This window comes from Trachurus japonicus, chromosome 22 (genome assembly GCF_045865225.1).
Source record: "Trachurus japonicus isolate A0001 chromosome 22, Traja_1.0".
Lineage (NCBI taxonomy): Eukaryota > Metazoa > Chordata > Actinopteri > Carangiformes > Carangidae > Trachurus > Trachurus japonicus.
In genome coordinates this window covers 7,000,393-7,020,333 of record NC_140928.1, presented here as the reverse complement: position 1 = coordinate 7,020,333, position 19,941 = coordinate 7,000,393, and the positions used below count along the sequence as shown (strand labels likewise).

Sequence of the window (19,941 nt, the reverse complement as noted above, 5' to 3'; positions counted from 1 at the left end):
TTCCTCTGCCTGAATGAGATATCTACAAGATGAGACACAATTGGATGGTAAACACTGAAGCATGAGTGTGTCAGTAGCATGTTACTGGCTCCTACAGATGGAGCTGGTTTGAACTACATTTGTAAAATATTGACTTGGTGAGGAGTGACTGGTTTATAGTGGATTATTGTAAAACACAGGATCCAGTTCATGGTAATTTATTGTTAAGTCAATATTTTACAACATTATATAAAGTTGTATATATATTACAAGAGGAAAAATCTAAGATTTATTCAGTTGATCAATGGAATATTTTTTAAAGAGATGTTGAACATCTGTTGAAATGAAACTATGAGACGTTTAGAGGGTAAAATCACGTTTACAGTAAGTGGACACATACTGTAGATTTTGTGATATATCAAGGCATTGTGGAGTAAAAAGTGCAAATTCCTCAGGATTATGCTGAAGTATCCTCTCATATTTGAGTAAAAGTACTCGGTTACTTTCCACCACTGCTTTTAATGCACACAAGGCGATTTAAGCAAGGGGAAGGGCTCTGCGTTTTAAAGGGGAAGACAATAGCCTATACTGTATACAATATGACATATAGGCTACACAATGTTAAAGCTTGTTTAACTGACACACAGAGAGGAAGTAAAAACAAAAAACAAAAAAAGAGGAAACAAAACAAAGGATCGTGTGTGAACAGAGGGGGAGAAAGTGGAGAAATGAAACTGCTCCTCTCTCTCTGTGTCTCAGCTGCTGGATGCAGATTGGACATCCTCCTCTCTCCTCTTTGCAGCCAGTAGATGGATGATGGGTGTGTGAGAGAGGGCGTGCGTCTCTGTGTGTGTGTGTCTCTCTCTCTCTCTCTCTCTCTCTCTCTCTCTCTCTGTGTGTTTAGTGTCGGGGTGGATGATATGACTCGGCGCTAGGACCTTGGCTCTATCAGTGCGCAAATCCCAGCAGAGAGAGAGGAGAGGAGGCAGCAGCAGCGCTCCGGCAGCAGAGGAGCGTGTTCTGTTCGCGGGGAGAGAGAGAGATAGAGGTTGTGTGTGTGTGTCTGTGTCTGCGCTGCGCTTCAACCCATCACCGGCGGGGTTGGTTGGTTGGTTGGTTGGTTGGCTTGGCTGCTGCTGCACCTTCTGCCGGACCTGAACCAGCAGCAGCGCACTCGGGCTCGCCTCCGGAGCCCCCACCTCCATATGGGCTCAGCACCATGCGCAGGATACGGGCCAACGCCATCGCGATTCTGACCGTCGCGTGGATCCTGGGGACGTTTTATTACCTGTGGCAGGACAACAAGCCCACGTCGTCGTCGTCGTCGTCGCCTTCGTCGTCGTTGTCGTTGTCGGCGGGGTCGCAGAGCCGCGGCAGGAACAACAACAACCACCACCATGCAGGAGGAGGAGGAGGAGGAGGGCAGCTGGAGATCCACCGGGACGACAGGACCATCCCGCTGATAGTGAGTGAGCGGAGCGCGGATAAAGAGAGAGGAGGAGGAGGAGGAGGAGGAGAGGGAGAGTGGCGCTGCGCACGGTGCTGCTGCTGTCGCTGAAGGCACCGAGCTGCAGGAGAGTGTGTGCTGCATGTTGATGTGCATGCGTGAATGTGTGTGTGTGTGTGTGTGTGTGTGTGTGTGTGTGTGTGTGTGTGAAGCTGGGACGGGATGATGAGGATGGTGTTGGTGCACAGCTGGGTGTCATGGTGCTTTTGACGGACACCGTGCTATCGATCCTACTATCGCCTATAGCTGCTGCTGCACCTCCTCCTCCTCCTCCTCCTGCAGCCACAGCTTCTTTAATCTACAGGCTGGAGAATCAGAATCAGACTTTACACCTCTGCCTGTCGGTGTTTCCCTGCTGCCTTTCCGTCTCTCTGTCTCTCTCTATCTCTCTTTCTCTCTCTCTGTCTCATGCAGGCACCACCAGTATAAGAGGCTTTCCATAAGTCCTGCATGCATGTGCGTCGTGCGTGCGCAAACGCCTTGTAAACCATATTACGCTGAGACCTTTTCTTGGATTGCAGCACAGGAAAAAACACGGGCTCTCAGGGCAAGAAGAGGCATCACTTTACTCTTTTTTTTGACGCCTCTGCTCCCCGGTGTGTCATTTATAAAGAATTAAAGAAAAGAAAAAAGGCCTGGTTCAGTCAGGTCAGGTCTGTATTCGCCTGGCGTCGCCTGCGCCAGGAGGAAGGAGGAGGAGAGGAGTGAAGATAATACTGTAACCTCCAGTGAAGCCGTGGGTGTAGGTGTGGTGGGTGGTGGTCGTCTGGCTCGGTTCAGCTCAGTTTAGCTCAGCTCGGCTCGGTTCGGGTCTAACCTGTGAGCAGTGGCTGTTATCTGGGTCCACACCAGCTCAGATTATCAGATCTGGTCTAGTTGCCTTCAGGGGTTTCTGTTGCATGAAGTGTAAAGAGATACATAGAGGAGACCTGTAGCTCCTGCTTTCAGTCTGGAAACAGAGCGACTGGGCTGCTGAGGGGCTTATTGATTAGTCCATTGACATAAAAACAGATCAATGGCTGTAGCTACGTTTTGCTGCCTTCTGACTTGACAGAAATCTATAAGGAAATCATAGAAAAACTGGATTTTATTCCTCTTTAAACGGAGAAATAAGACATCATGAAGAGGGGAAAAAAAGCACACACACACATCACAAGATAACATCGCCTGTGTGCTCTTTCCTGCTGACTGTAAATTGAACACATCTTGATTATGGGCTGTTGGTTGGACAAAGCAAACATTTTTCCTTCGTGATGTAACGACGACCAACTAAATAATCCACAGAATAACTCACAATGAGAGAAATATGAGCCTTAGAATAAACCAGGGCTGCAACTAATGAGAAACTTCATTGTAGATTCATCTACTGATTATTTCCTGATGAACCGATTAAGCAATTTTGAGAAGATAAATAAAGAAAATGCTTATTATGATGTCACACAGCTCCACATTACTTGATCGTGTCGTGTTTGACCATCAAAACTTGACATTTACGAAGCTGTAGGCTTACAAAATGATGTAAAATCGACTATTTGGTGTTTGAATAGTTGCTTATTCATGTTCTGTCAATCCAGAAATTATCATTATTTGATTTTTTGAATGCAGTCTGCTGATCTTTTAAGTGAGAGCAGCAAATCTTGTTGAATTTCTATGAGAATATAAGATTTCACGGGGCAAAAAACAATCTGGTTCCTTTGTTTTCCCTCTGCAGCTGCTTGCTGCCATACGATCGCTCTGCAGCCACACTGCCAGACAAATCAATTAAACATGTATATCCAATTGTATTTCGAGGATCCACACACACACACACACAGCTTGTTGAGGAAAACGCAGCTCACTGGAGCCCCCTTTCCCACTATTTACTAGAGCAATAAAACGGAGTCAGCTGTGGCCGAGGATGTGTGCCAACATGTCAGGATGTTTCACCCCGGCAGCAGCAGCAGCAGCAGCACAATCATTAAAACCGCTGTTTGCAGGATTAAATAATTCAAGGGCAAATGCCAAACGGTGGAGCTGTTGTGGCATCTCTGCTACTTAAACTGAAGCCGTGGTGTGTGCCGGTGTGTGATCGAGGGCTGAGAGCGAGGAGATAGTGGCAGCGGTGGTACAGTGATGGGAAAATGCGTGAGAGCAAATATGGAACCACTCTGAATAATCGCAGTGGTCGTGTGATTGTGTTTGGTTTCTGCAGAGCAGTCGACGGCATGAACCACTAACAGACAGCACCTCTAATCAGATCAGTCTTTGAACTGTACACTTTGAGTATGAGCTTTACTTTTTCTTTTTCCTCTTTCTCTTGGATTTGCTCAGCAGGGTCGTTCACCTTTGTCACCAAACTGAGATTTCCTCGCTCTAGTTTGCTCAGGTAATCTGACCTGAAGCTCAGAGCGGCTGCCAGCTCCACACGACAGAGTCCAACAGTTCAACCACACACACAGAGAGAAAAGGCCTCTCTTTCTTTCTTTTTCTTTATTTCCTTTTTTTTCATTTAATTCCCTCCCTTTTTTTATCCTGTCTTCTCTCCTTTCCTATATCCTTCTGCTCCTTCCTTCCTCACTGTCCTCACATTCCCCCTCCCTGCATTTTCTTCCTTTCTTTCCCCCATAAGTCCCTTCATTAGCAGCATTTGATTCACTAATGACATCATCTGTGAAATGTGTTTGCACTGACTCCCCTCTTCTTCTTTTTTCTTTTTTTTCTCTCCCTTCATTTCCTCTGCTGCTGTACTGAGTGGTCTCATTTCCCAGCACCACTTTCTTTTTTCACAGCCTCTTCCCACAGCGACAGTGTGTGAACTGCTGCTCTCTGTCTAATCACATTTGAACCTTCACATCAGCAGTAATCAACTGTCTCTCTGACCCCTTGCACATCTGCCGGACGGCCGTGGTGGACATGTGGACGGCAGATCCACGTCGTCCGTCCAGCCCAGTCGCTCTGTTCTAGTCCGTTGCCTTGTCTTTATCCCCATCATATTTCCCAATCCCAATGTCACGGCTCCCATGTGTTTTTCCTACATGTGGCCAAGTTTTTCTAAACACAGATGAAAAATGAGAAAAAAAAGATTATTAGAAGCATGTCAGATGTTAATCTATTATTATTATTATGATACTGAGTATAGCTGTCAGTCCTCAGCTCCCAGACTCTCTAAAACCTTTTTTTATTGCTAAACCTGGCAACAATTTTTTTTATTCTTGCTTTCTTTGATTAAACATGCGACCATATAAACAGTTCACAGGAGAATTGGGTTAAATGTGCTGCTCTCAACGGTCTTGTTTGAGCGAGGATTAGCCACATTTTCCACTAGAGTAATGCACACACAAAACGTGGACGAACCAGCTCCACCAATGGCAAACAGCTTCAGGACCTACAGTACAGTACAGTACACACATCATCATCGCCCTTTTGTCATTTAAACCCTCTGAAAACATGAAATCTTAACATTTATAATCATTAGAGACTGTGCAACAATTAATGAATTATTTATCAAGAGTTGAACTCAGCTAATATGTTTCTACAGCTCTGTGTGGGTGTGTTGTTTGATCGACAGTAGAGCGATCACACAGGCAAACAGCCCCGATTTAAAATCCTGTCTGAACGCTGCTGCTTGGCCTAAAGTAAAATTCTTCACACCACATTTGTCAAACTAAATGAGACTGAAGGAGAAAATACAGAACGTGAAACTGTCAGAAAACTGTCTCTATGTCTTTTCTCCGCGGGACGACATGTAAACAGACAGGCCGCATCACCACTACATGGTCGGATGTGATGTGTGTCCTCAGTGGGACTTCGTCGTCTGTCATCGCAGAGTCGGCGCTGCTTCATCTCCAGCCAATCAGGCCGATTTGGGCTTTTTAAGTGATTTGTTAAGGTCTTTTAACTGGGCTTGAAAAGAGGCAGCGGACACATGTTTATCTCCCAGACGAGATTCATATTTAATTCAGTGGACCGAGCCACAAAGTGCCGTCTGTTATTATCCTCCTAGCACTCTTACTTTTTTTTGCATTTAGTCATGATGATCTGGACGTGTGGTCTGGACTATGAGGAGTGAATGCTCATACTGGTGGAAATGGACCAGGTGGAATTTAGGATAAAGTTGTTAAAAACCGTTTTAGCAAATGAAAAAAAATGTTGGTAACACTTTACAATAACGTACACAAAATTAGAGTAGTTACTGAGGAACTAAGGTACACAAAATTAGAGTAGGTACTGAGGAACTAATGAAGAACCAATACTGAGTAGTTACTGAAGAACTAAGATACACAAATTAGAGTAGTTACTATGAGGACCGAATGAGGAACCAATGACAAACTAATGAGTAGTTACTGAGGAACTAATGAGGAACTAACTATTAGTTAATGGTCAGTTCTTCAGTAACTTACTGAGAAACTATTGAGCTAACTAACGAACTTATTAATTAATTAATCATTAGTTACCCTTTTTGTGTACCCTAAAGTAAAGTGAGACATCAAAATGTACTCTAATTTTGTGTACCTTAGTTCCTCAGTAACTACTCATTTGTTCGTCATTGGTTTCTTATTAGTTCTTCATTACTTCCTCAGTTCCTAGTCTAATTTTGTGTACCTTATTGTAAAGTGTTACCAAAAAAGTTTAAATATGCTCTTCAACCACTTGTTCCACTTTTCGCCCATTTGTTGTCCTGGCCTGACTCTGTCATCGTCGTAGTCCACCCACTTCCTGTCAGAAAAGATAAACCTGCTCAAATGAATAGCTGCTATATATATAGACACACAGTCCTGCTGCTGTCCTTTCCAAGGTGGATTTGGACGAGGCTGGAATTAAAAAAAAAAATCTTCACAGGTGAAGGTAAAAGTGTGCATTGCACAAAATGTACATCTTATAGGGGGAAAAACAGCATTCATACAGATGTGAAGCTGTATGTTGGATGTATGTCTAAGTGCTTGTAAGTAGTTGAGTAGGGATTACAGAAAATTGTATTCCTTATTTTCTGTACTTAGACGGAGGAGATGCTCTTGAAGTAGCAGTGGCAGAGAAATGAAACATCATTTTATAAACAATTTGATGGGTAATGATGAAAATGATGCACTCAGCTGATGTCAGGCTATAACCTACAGTCTACAGAGACTTTCTGCCACATATAACGATGCCAAGAAGATGTTATCATTTGTGCTGGTTATGTTCATCAGCATAAATGTACACCGCATGTCAGACAGTGCTAATTAACCTTATGCTGAGATGCATGTACATATTGGATGAGGTACAAAACAGTATGTTTAATGCATTTTGATCAAGCCTGCAGAGGAACAGCAGCTATTCTGCTGATTACATTTCCATGAAACAAATGAAATAACCAAATAAGGATAAGTCAATACCGTAAAAGAGATAATGATAATATAACTTAGTGTAATAGTGTAGGTAGTTAAAGTGCGGGATGGTTGGCACAGAGTGTATAAGTGAGAGTTATAAGATGGTTGACAGGTGCTTGTAGAAAACAGCATCATTTAGGAGATAGTCAAATGTAAAGAAATAAAACCTGTAATAAATGCAGCAGTACCACAGTGTAGAAATACTCAGACGTATTAGAATAAAAGTAAAAGTAGCCCATTCACTCAACACCGTTTCAGTATGAGCTACATGTTATTGGATTTCAATGATGTTTACATCCCTGTAATTTTGCAGCTGTTATGGTGGAGTGAATTCCAATTACCTCATATACTGCTGGATAGCTTCTCATATTGATTTCCTCTCAAGGATCAATGAGGTAATCCATAACAATAGGCTGCAGCATGCATTATACGATCATACTTTGTAATATTAGTCATTATTAGTTTTTAAATGCACAGAAAATGACACTATTAGCCTCTTCATTGAGAACCGCAGTACTGAATACTTGAGTAAATGTCCTTAGATACTATACATCAGTCAAAATAAAGTAAATAATATGTTGATTAGGTTTTATTTTTTTAATTGAAATAAAATACTGAATGAAACTAAAAACTAGTAGGTATAGTAGGCTGCCTATACTTTAGTTTCACTTTTGCCAGCCTCCATGAGTAGTTTGTGTACATCTGTGAGAAAGTATCCGGTTTTCTTTCTCTACTGTAGGATGATGCTCTGAAACGAAGTGTGTTATTTTGTTTTAATCAGCGTAAAATGTTTGTGTGAATGAGTTTTAAAGCTAATTTAGCCGTTAACTTGTGTTTGCTAAGCTAAAAACAAACTCCTCTAACCACAAAGAAAAGGTTTTAGACAGTAAATACTTATTGTCACTTATTAAAAAAACCTGCATTGGCTCATGTTTTGCCCTCTTAAAGCGGCTGCAGACACTATTTTTAAAATAACAATGTATCAAGTGACAAGGTGAAAACTGTGAATCTGCTGCCGTCATCAATTTTATTGAGTTTATAGTGAGTTGCACACAAGGACATTTCTGTTTCTGTAGGCTTACAGTAGGTCAGTGAAATAGAAAAAGTCCAACAGTTTAGTGAATGAGTGAATGATTTCAGACACAACCATAATGTTTTTTTCATTCATATACAATTAATACATTAAAGAGAGAGAAAAAACAACAACAATCACACAAGTTTGAATAAATGAAATTGCACCTTTACAGAAAAGAATAAGTAGCCTATCATGGGGTGAATAAGTCAAATTCAAAGATGTGGTAACTGCACATTTCTGCTGTTCCCACGCATCCAAAAAACCAACAACAACAAAGTATTGATATGTTGTTAACCCATTTTAACATGTTGGTAAACAGTGGGGTGTTTACATCTCTAATAGAAAGAAGCAGAGCGAGTTTATCGTTCATCTGGAGTCGTGTTGTTGCGACCACCCGGGGACGAAAGCTCTGTTTTCTTTTCACCATGTCCTGGAGGAGATACGTGTGTGTGTGTGTGTGTGTGTGTGTGTGTGTCTGTGTGTCTGTGTGTCTGTGTGCGTTGTTGTGTGTGTGTGTCTCTTTAAATTCTCCACTGTGTTTACCAGTTGGCCTCTAAGTGTGTTTGTCATGCTGTTTGGTGCTGGCAGTGTACACACACACACACAGGGCTTTTGCAGCTTCAGTCAGCGAGTGTATAGTCAATATAATGATATCAAAATGCATCCTCTCTCTCTCTCTCTCTCTCTCTCTCTGTCTCTGTGTGTTAGCTGAGCGCTGTGGACTCGTTTGAAACTTTCGGGGTCATGCTGCCCCCCTGGAGAGACTGAAAATGAGATCTCACTCACCTGAACCTGCTCTTCTTAATCCTCCATCTACACCGACTTTAAATAATGCAGCACAGAACAAAGCCTCTCTGCCTTTCTTTCTTTATCTCTTTTCTTCCATCCGTCCATCCTGCTGTTGTTCCTCTTTGATGAGGGCTATTCTCATCACACCTCTATGTATTCATCAGCTGTTTCAACCTCTCGCTGCACCCATCCCCGGATGCCAGCGAGTATTAAACCTCCTTGCGGGAAACATTCATTAATTACTGAGGATTTATCGACTGTGTATTCTGATTTGATGAGTTCCCATCCCATTTTGCTCAGTTAGCACTGACACGATGACCTGAATAATAAAACAGCATTTAAATTTTAATCATTTGGCTGATGTGCTTCTTCAGACTTAAATTTTTTTTAAAGGTTGGTGCGATAGATAGAGGAGCTAAATGAGCAGTGTTGCACTAGAATTACGATGCAGCAGAGGAGGAGGTTGTTGGACACGGGTGAAACAGTTGACTGGTTAATTTGGGCTGCCGGGGCTCAGGAGGTAGAGTGGGTCGTCCATTAGCGTCTGACTTTGCTGGGTTGATTTTTTTGTTTCGATCCACACACGCCAATGTGTCCTTGAACAAGACACTGAACCCCAAAGTGCTCCCAGTGGCAAGGCCACGAGCACACGACCATGACTAAATGATTGTGTTAGAGGCAAACCATGAATCAATCTGTCTGCTTAGGTGGATGAGTGCAATGTAAGTTTTTAAAGAGGAACTATGGAGGATTTTTACCTTAAAGGGATAGTTCAACATTTTGGCAAATTGGCCCATTGCCATAATCCCTTTAGTTTTAGCAGTAGGTTCGTTACCTTTAATTGTCGGTGCAAGCTATTTTTAGAACGGCGGAGCAGAGCCGCGAGCTGCTCAGAGCTACGCTACGGAGGCTCATGGGATTTCTTGGTTTCCCTCATCAAACTCATCAAATACACAATCTAACAACTCCAAAACGCTCTGGTGGACAAGCTGTGACCTGCACATTCACCACGCTATGAGATAATAACACAACGTTACCAGACAGAGTTGTTTTAGAGGTAAATTCATTCAAAACAGCTGATGCATGTCCCGTCGGGGGCAGTTTTTCAGCAAGCAGTCTCTGCATTTGTCTCATTCTCAGGGAGAATGGAGGCTCTCTGCCTTCCACCTAGCGTCTCTTGGCTGAAAACCAACCTTGTAAGATCAGAGCCTCCGACCCGGTGTCCCAGCTCTCGTCCGCATAACCTGTAAACTCTTGTTTATGACAGATAAGACTACACAAATATACACATTGCAATGCATATATGATGAATAACGTTATTTCCTGCTCCATGGATTGATTTCTCGCCAGCTTCGTTGAAAACAAATGCACATGTCCAGGAGGAGGGTTAGCAAAAAAGCAAAAAAGCGACTCATCTCAGTTTCCTTTTAATGAGCAAAAATGTATTCATCTATTGTTTCACGCATCTATCAAGCATAAAAGTGAAATATCTTTGAAAGGTCATGGTTGACCTTGAACACAGTCGAATCTAGGGTTGTAACACATTGTGTTTCTTGTGTGAAACCCGGCGATATTCATCATGTCCCACTGATATAAAACAAATAAAAGCAGGAAAACATCCCATTTGATAAAGTGTAAAACCCTCGGTCTCAAGTTTTGAAGAACACCGTAGACTGATCTCTGAATCTCAGTAGTAATCCAGTCTTTGTAGCAGGCATGTAGTGAATCAGTTTTAATGGGAGATTGTAAAATAAAGAAGAAGTATTGTTTGTGTTTTATTTCTGTTTCCACTTTAGTCAAAGGCTCAATTTGTCTTTTATAAAGACCTGTGACCCGGAGGCTTGTGAAAATAAGCATCAAAACCAACAGTGAAAAAAAAAAAAATAGGAAATGGCTGCCTGTGCTCCTGAACTGAACTGCTTATTAACTCAGACAGTTCAAATAGTAGCATGCTGCAGTGAGCACATCCACAGTAATAATAACTCTGTGGATAGAAGCGATGACAGTCAAAGCGCAGAGAGCTGGCACTAAAAATCTGTTGTTTTTTTATGATGTTTTGTCACAACATTTGCATTCGTCTTTCACTCTTTTACAGTAATTCATTTCTACTTCGTCGTTGCTTTTGAGTCTCAGCTGTTGATGTCATGCCTGTTTGAGGTGAGACTTTAAAGCAGAAGTAAGCGATCCGGTCGTTTTGGCTAACTTCCTGTCAGCCAATGGAGTTATCAGTCCCCGCCCTCGTCATGGATCTATTGGTCCTCGTCCCTACGTCACCACATTCACGTGCATCCCTTGGCTGCACACACAGAGAGGACCGCCCCTTTATGCCGTTCTCTCTCCTCATTGGATAAAGGTTGTAGGATACAAGGAAAGTTTTCTCCTCGGCTTACAGCAGAGCAGAGTGACTGACAGACCCGTGTTTCAGACCAAACACTCTATATAAGTGATTGCTGTTGGAAGATATAACTATTTAAGACTTATATTAACACAAATATTCCGCTTACTTCTGCTTTAAACTCACCTTTCTCTCTCTCTCTCTCTCTCTCTCTGTGTGTCCTTTCTCTGCAGGTGACCCAGCCCCCGCGGCCGGAGCAGTTGGGCCAGCTGCTGGGCGGCTTCGACGAGAAGTCCTACCTGGCGGCGAAGCAGCTGAAGCCCGGCGACGACCCGTACAGGGAGCACGCCTTCAACCTGCAGGAGAGCGACCGGCTGGGCAGCGAGCGAGCCATCAGAGACACCCGACACTACAGGTGAGCGGGGTCAGGACCTCGGCCCAGCTGCTGTCTGTCTGTCTGTCTGCACAAGTGGATCAGGGGCTAATCATAAGCCCTGGCTGCTGCACATGGATTTGAAGTGTTGTAGAAAACACTTACAGGTATTTAAAGGGTCAAACAGGAGAATATTATTGCAAAGTCCCTAATCTGACCTTTGAGCCGAGGTTATATCCCTTGGACACAGAGACGACCGAAGTACTTAGTTTGATACAAAGAGGCTTATTTTGTGGAATTGGAAATCTATTTCCAGTCCCAACTTGTTTTGAAACACTTCATTACCACATCTTTAAAAAAAAAAGCATGCCAGAAATTTCTGCTTTGCATCTGCATGACTGTGAAACCGTCTTGGTCTTTGTGAATTTTTCACAATTTTCTAGCATTTAGTGAACAAAACCACAATTTGGTTACACTTTATTTGACGCCTATCTCTATAATGCATTATAACCATACTTATAATGAGTTATAATGCAGTTATAGCACTGTATAACTATAGTTATAAACACTCATAAATTATCATAATGCTTTATAACAATAATCTTAACACACTATAAAGCATTTTATCATGACTTATAAGGTCAGGTATTATAATACGTTATAATTGTTAGTAACTCGCTGGCAATGCCCACATCGATAATGCATTATTAATATGGTCATAATGTGTTATAATTGGCTTATAAACGTGTATAACTATCATTATAAACACTCATAAATTATCACAAGGCTTTATAACAATAAGCATAACACATCATAGAGCATTTTATAATGGCTTATAAGGTCAAGTATTATAATAGATTTATAATGCTTTTTAATGTTTTATGCTTATTGTTATAAAGCAACAATAAGCATAATATGCTTATTGTTATAAAGCATAAAATTATAAATTATATGAGTGTTTATAATGATAGTTATACATATTTATAAGCCAATTATAACACATTATAACTATATTTATAATGAATTATCAATGTTACTAACAATTATAACGTATTACTGTATAATACCTGACCTTATAAGTCATGATAAAATGCTTTATAGTGTGTTATACAGTGCTATAACTGCATTATGACTCATTGTTATGGTTATAATGCATTATAGAGATAGGCGTCAAATAAAGTGTTACTCATAATTTTTTTTCTGTTAAAAAGAAATACCTGCAGATTAATTGATAATGAAAATGAACATTAGATTCAACCCTTGTGTTTTCTGATTTCCCTTTCCTGCTTACAACAAAATCCTGGAAACATTTACATTAAGAAATAAAATAACAGATATTAATGAGTCATAAATAGAACTACATAACAATTATATAGGCTAGAAGCTGTGTTTACTATTGAGACCAATTCATATGAGATAATATATGAGGTAAGAAGAAGTAATTAACTCACATAGAAGATATAGGTACTTATATACATGCACGCATATCACAATAATGACACGTTGATTAAACTCTGTGACTGTTATTATTTCTATTTGTGTTGTTTTGTTGCTGTAAACACACACAGTTAATTAATTAGTAGCTGCAGCACAACAACAACAACAGAATCAGTCGAGTGCGACGTTTCATCCCGGTGCTTTCTGACCTGGACGTAAAGCTGCAGCAACAGGTACCAGATTAAAAAGCGGAGGGTCAGGAATCTGTGCAACTGTTGCCGGGCAACCAGCTATTTCCATGTGTGTCACTACAGCAACAATGCTGAGGCGACTCCGGAGGGTACCGCTCGCTAATCACAGCTGCCCACTGCCCAATGTGTGTGTGTGTGTGTGTGAGAGAGAGAAGTTTGAAAAACACAAAACACACAAATGTTATTTCGGTAACACTTTAGATTAGGGAACACATATTCACCATTAACTAGGTGCTTATTAATGTGCATATAAGTAGATTACTAGCTCCTTATTAGTAATTATTAAGCATGTATTAGCACCTTATTCTACCTCTATTACACAATGAATTAAGATTTTTCCTGATATTAACTCCTAATTATGGCTTATTCATTGTAAATTAATACATTGTTGTTTCTGAATAATGATGTGAATAACCAGTGGGTTATTGGGGTCTTGTACAGGGGCAGTAGCACAAGAACAGTAATTCTTCCTTTATCTCTCTGAATTAGTATAGCATTAATGCATTAAATTACAATGAATAAGCCATAATTAGGAGGAAAATTCTTAATTCATGGTGTAATAGAAGTAGAATAAGGCTATGTAGAATAAGGTATTAATATGTGCTTAATAATTAGGCTATTAATAAGGAGCTAGTAAGATACCTATATACATATTAATAAGCATGTGTTCCCTAATCTAAAGTGTTACAGTTATTTCTTCAGACAGGAGTTAAACCCTCTTCCTTCCGTCTCTCCGTAGATGTGCCTCTCTGAATTACGACGCCGACCTTCCCTCCACCAGTATTATTATCACTTTCCACAATGAGGCTCGTTCAACTCTCCTTCGCACCATCAAAAGGTAATGAGGTCGAACATAAACGCTCTGATTAGACGGCGGCAGCAGCAGCAGCAGCAGCAGCAGCGATGACACTGACTCATGTCTTTCCCCTCTCGTCTCCGTCTCCGTCCCCTCTCTTTAGTGTCCTGATGAGAAGTCCTCCGTCTCTGATCCAAGAAATTATCCTGATAGATGACTTCAGCTCCGACCGTGAGTTTCTGGTTTATTACTTATGATTTGTCCTCTGTTGTTGTTGCTTTTTTAGGAATTCATAGGACTGATTCAGACATGTTTTGTTTTGTTTTTTATTAATGTTTTTATTCATTTGACAGACACAAGTACATACAATGAGAAATAAGGACTTTTTCCTTTTTCAAAAACACTTATTATCAACCACTTATTCCCTCCCACCCCCAACCGCTCCCAGTCCTACATACAGATCAGTAATAACACACATCCTTCCTTCTTACCGTAAACAGACAAACAAATATATAAGTGCATAGAAAATTAAAAGAGAAAGAGAAAGGGAAAAAAAACAGAGAAATATTTTTAATGGATTGAGATGAGACAGGGAGGAAAAAAGGAATATACTGTAGGTGAACATTTCATTTGTCCTGACCTGTAGTGTCCTTAATTTATCGGTAACTAATCATGCAGCCCCAAACCGAATCAAATTTTCCAGGTGTCCCCTTCAGATTGTATTTAATTTTCTCCAGGTCTAAGTGCAGCATGAGGTCCTTAAGCCACAGGGAAGCTTCGGGGGCAACTGGCCACTTCCATTCCAACAAAATTCTTCTACAGTACGTGCTAATAAAGAAGCAAAGGCGATACTATCCTTAACCTTTTTCCTAATTGTTTGACGGTCTGATAATACTCCAAAAATAGCCAATTCTGCACAAGGCATCAACTTTATATTTAGTGCTTCTGCAAGATGTTTAAAAACAGCCGTCCAGTAAACTTGCAGACGGGGGGAAAAGACCAAAACATGTGGGTCATGTTTGCTGGTGACATCATGTGACACCTATTGCATGTGTCTGTGATATTGGAATACATTTTGGAAAGTTTGGAATTGGTAAAATAGATACGATGTGATTCAGACATGTTTTAAACACAATATTTTCAAATACACTGCCCTTCAAAAAAAAAGAAGTCACACTCTCTAATTTTTTGCCTTTAGCTTTGTTTATGGCACACATTTGCTGTGGCATCGTTTCGATTCTGCAATGTCACAACATTTATTTCCATCCAGAGTTGCATTCATTTAAAAAAGATTCTCAATGGGGTTCAGGTCTGGACTCTGGTGTCACATTGGACCACATTTCTTCCTTGAAGATGATGGTTCCCCACTGTCCTTCCTTTTTAATAATGTGTTGGACAGTTCTTAACCCAATTTTAGTTTCATCAATCTCCTTAGATGTTTTATTTGCTTGATGCCAATAATTTGACCCTTCTGAAACAGATTAAAATCTTTTCCACGACCACAGGATGCGTCTTCTGACATGGTTGTTTAAGAAATGAGACTGCATCAGTTAGGGTTAAATAAGTTGTTGCCAGCTGAAACATTATCATCCATGCCGTAATTATCCAATGGGAAGCTCTTACCTATTAGCTTAGTTAAATCCAAGTGGTGTCATTTTTTTGGATGGGCAGTTTTTTTTTATGGTGATAGAGGAGATGAAACAGCCACAAATGAATGAAATTACATTTCTCTGCGACTGCTGGATGTTTAAATAGCTTTAAAATGTTACCATATTAACTTAAAATAGAAAATGTGGGTGGATAAAAGGAACAATATATTGGTGGTGACCAAAAGAAGAGTTGTAGTTTCTTTTTCTTTTTTTTCTTTTTTTACATTTAATTAAGATAAATGGATTTTTGATTTGTCCAACATAATTATATTAGTGACCAGAGGATTTCATGTAGCTCAGGGGTTGAACCACCAAATCCTCCCTCATCTCCCAAATGTCTTTATCTAACAAAGGGATGAAATTCCCTAAAGAAAAATGATTTATCTCTGTGGCGGGCGGAGCAGAGTAGGGCTTTGAAGCAGCTGCGTCAGGTGTATAGACGGACGAGTTTACAGACAATATAATGAAATGGGCTTATTAAAAGTTTCCTCAGAGATGCACCGAAAGGGAGCTCACAACTTTTAATCTTCTAAAATCCTACCTTAAAGTCTGGTTGCCAGGTGTTTACTTCTTATCACACTGCCATCTGCTGCGAATACGTGTGATGCAAATGTCAAAGGAATATTGCAGCGGTAAAAAAAAAAAAAAAAAAAAAAGAAGAGGCCCGGTAATAGGAAAATGTAGGCGGAGGATAATGTCAAGAGACAGGAGCGGCTAATATCGCTGACAATCAGCCACTGATTCAGAGGTGAGAGCATCAGGAGACTCTTCTTTTTTTTTTTTTTTATGTCACTGCCGCCGCCGCAGAGGGATAAAAACAACACAGCTGCAGTAGAAAAAAGAGCTGGTCTCTCTTTATTAATCAGCAGTAGTCGAATTAACCTTGACATGGATAAAACTTGGAGATGAATCAGTTTAATTGCACCATAAAGAGCGGGTTATGTTTTTGTTTTTTTTACATAACTGGCCAGGACTGTGAAATTACAGGATAAACGTCACAGTTTAGTTTAGTAATATAATTATTCCCTCCTTTTGTACTGTAAGCAATCAGCAGGAGAATTACATGAGCTCATGCTTCTCACTGTCCATGCTGTGTAATTGCCACCACATGCATCTTCTGCTTCTTCTATCTGTGGGAACAGCACAGCGACCTACATTCACTGTGACACACACACTCACACGCCCACACACACATATACATGCAGGCACACTCGGAGGTGTCGTAGCTGGGCAGACATCTGAACAGCAGCAGGAGCTCTGTTAGCTCACTAATGCCTCGTTTATTCTCCCTGCACCCACAGCGACGGACTGGCAGCAGCAGAATTACCCCTCCGCTGCCAGAGCGCCCTTGAGCAAGACTTTTTTCTTTCTTTTTTGAAATTTTTTTTTTACAGATTTTCAGTGTTAATTAAATGCACTTTAGTTCTAGTTTGTGGCTTTGACTGTGAACCAATAAGCCTCCCGTTAACTGCTCTGTTTCCTACCGCTTTTCTCTGTTGTCTCACAATGTGATGCCAGTTTCTAAAGCTTTTATAGTGTTTTATTTAATAAAAGATACAAATTAACAAAAAAACAAAAAACTCACTGCTCCCCCAGTAAGAGAAATAAAATAAAATAAAACTGCTGTTTGAGTTGTCGTTTAAAGACAGGATGTCGAGCATGTCCTGAAAATCCAAATCGCTACAGGATGTTTGTTAGATGAACACGGATTTCTTCTTGGAGCCGGTTCACACATTTTTCTTCAAAATTATGTCAACACGATGCAGAAATGAAATCCCAAATATTTTGAGGTCAAGTGACTAATTGATTTTAAGCACATAAAGAGACAGTAAACAACCATAATGAAGGCTAAACTGACAGTGTGGCATGGTTAAGTGGGAGATGGTCAGGATTAGGGGTTTTCATGTCTGCCAGAAGTGAACAAAGATCACATTCACTCTGGCTTGTTTTTAAAGGGATACTTCACCCAAAAGTTACAAGTCATTCAAACGCTTGTGGAGTTCCGGGGGGGGGTCCGGCTGGCAACGGATTTTCATATAATGGCGGCGGATAGAGTTCACTTTTGAATCGTCCAAAACACACACATCTCTGTTTTTAGCCTTGTTGTAGCAGTAGCTCCCAGTGGCTGCACGAGATTTGCTGCGAGATGTTCTTCCGTGTTTACATCATACCTGTACATCCAATGGTTTACAATGACGAACGAACATCTCGCAGCAAATCTCACATATCAACGGAGCCACTGGGAGCTACTGCTACAACAACAAGGCTAAAAACAAATTTGTTCCAAACAACTTTTTCATGTGGCGGCTTCAGGACACTTGGGTCAGTACAGACGAGCAGTATGGAGGTATCTGGATGTTTCATAGTGTGTGTTTTGGACGATTCAAAAGTGAACTCTATCCGCCGCCAAAAGCGTTTTGATGACTTAGAAAGTTCTCCAAACCCTTCCTTGGCATGACAGTGAGTAGAAAATTGATTTTGGGTGAAGTATCCCTTTAAATAAGCATCCTAAACTCAGGCCTCTCACAGCAGACAGTGTTTCCCACTGTGACAATACAAATATACCCAAGAGTTACTGGCAGTGATGATGATGAGTCTGTAGCGGGTCAACAACAATATGATTAACCCAGAATCAGACAGAGTGGCTTTTATTGTTGTTTAGTTTTCACATAACAACAACAACAAAACACCACACAGAGATTTTAACGCCTCTGTGTCACATTTAAGACGGAGCCGCTGTGTCCAAAGTGCAGGCAAAGTGCAGCCACGGGGTGAGAGTGCAAGCTGATTGGTCAGTGGATGTGACATCAGTTAGAGGAGGTGGATGTGGGTCAACAGTGAGGGAGGAGGGGGGGCGACGGACCGACCTGTCTGAGTGTAATCCTGTTAAGGCTCGCCTTAATCGTAAGGACACCATCCTTAATCAAGGAGCGTGGTCTTTTACACCGAGTCCAGACGACTGCATGTGACTCCAATAGTGTTGAGACAAGAATACACTGCAGTCGACGCTGTGGGATGATGAACTAATGCACTAAAGAGTCCTAAACAGTCCTCCACTGTCTGAGCTACATCCACTAAACTGCTGATTCTGCTGTCTCATTTCAATTATAGCCAGAAAACATAACCATTTTCTAGTTTTATATCAGCTGAGAGTACCTTATATATATACACACACAGGCGCATCTCGATAAATTCGAGAGTCCATTTCCAGTAGTTCAAGTCAAATAGCCCCAACCAAGTATTGAGTGCACATACGTACAGATGGACATACTTTTGTTTTTTTGTAATTCAAGTTTTTACTTTGGTGTTTGACAGTACAACATTTTACATTGTGAGATATTTCGGTAAAACTTTACTTGAATACATGTTCATAACACTGACATAACACTGTCATAACCTTGACATGACACCTGTCATAAACATCAATGAATACTTAAGTTATGACAGTTGTCGTTAAGTGTCATTCGGTAAGTTAAGTCACTTTTGATGCAAAGTTGACGGGTTGCTATGACAGGTTATGTTGTCTTTATGTCAAGTTGTCATAACAACGAACATCTCAAACAATGTAAATTTTGCATCAAAAGTGTATAACTTACCGAATGACACTTAATGACAACTGTCATAAGTATTCATTGATGTTTATGATGACAGGTGTCATATGGTTATGACAGTGTTGTGTCAGTTTTATGAACACGTATTCAAGTAAAGTGTTACCCATATCTCTTACTATGCACATGTAACATCAGTGGCATAGCAAAACAAAAATAAAATGAAAATGCAGTATAAGTAATACCATTCGTATAGAGGATATGTTCATAGTTACATAACTGGAAAGCATATCCATACCACAGATTATAATGTTGGATTCACTCAGATGAAGGTGTTCATGCTGCAGGCTCATCAGGCCGTGTGATGTAAGTCCAGAACAAGTCTCAGACTGGTGCATTGATCTTGTTTCTATTTTTCATCCTGTTGAGCATAAGTTTGTGTGAAACAGTTTTATCATAATGTTTATTTATCCACATACTTTCCAGAAGGCCAACATTACCATATTAAAAATGGTTTTTAATAATTGGTCTTTTGTAATATTTAAAACATTTTGAGATACTGTATTTGTGGTCGTCAATAAATGTGAAGCAAAAATCATTACAATTAAAATAAATTAAATAAATGAAATCATGTAATGGGTTTATATAATTTATTACTTTCACTTTTTGAATTGAATTACTGATAGTAATAAACTTTTCCTTGTTATTCAAATTTATTGAGATGCACCTGTATTTATCACTGTGCTTTGCATCATGGGGGAAAAAAATCTAAAATCTTAAATATTAAAAATCTGAATGTAGTCTTGTATTTTTGATTATACCATATTTAGTCCCCCCCTCCCCTCCCCTGGGTTAAC

General features: G+C 40.4%; 1 protein-coding gene across 1 annotated transcript in view; it reads left to right on the top strand.

Annotated features, from left to right (window-relative positions):
- Nucleotides 1-881: 881 nt before the first annotated feature.
- Nucleotides 882-19,941, top strand: part of galnt16 (UDP-N-acetyl-alpha-D-galactosamine:polypeptide N-acetylgalactosaminyltransferase 16) — a 47,750-nt gene continuing 28,690 nt past the window's right edge. The window contains exons 1-4 of the mRNA XM_085768335.1: nt 882-1,444; nt 11,264-11,445; nt 13,831-13,929; nt 14,051-14,118. Of these exons, the coding sequence (XP_085624461.1) occupies nt 1,199-1,444; nt 11,264-11,445; nt 13,831-13,929; nt 14,051-14,118 (595 nt within the window). The 5' untranslated portion in view covers nt 882-1,198. The remainder of the gene's footprint in view (nt 1,445-11,263; nt 11,446-13,830; nt 13,930-14,050; nt 14,119-19,941) is intronic.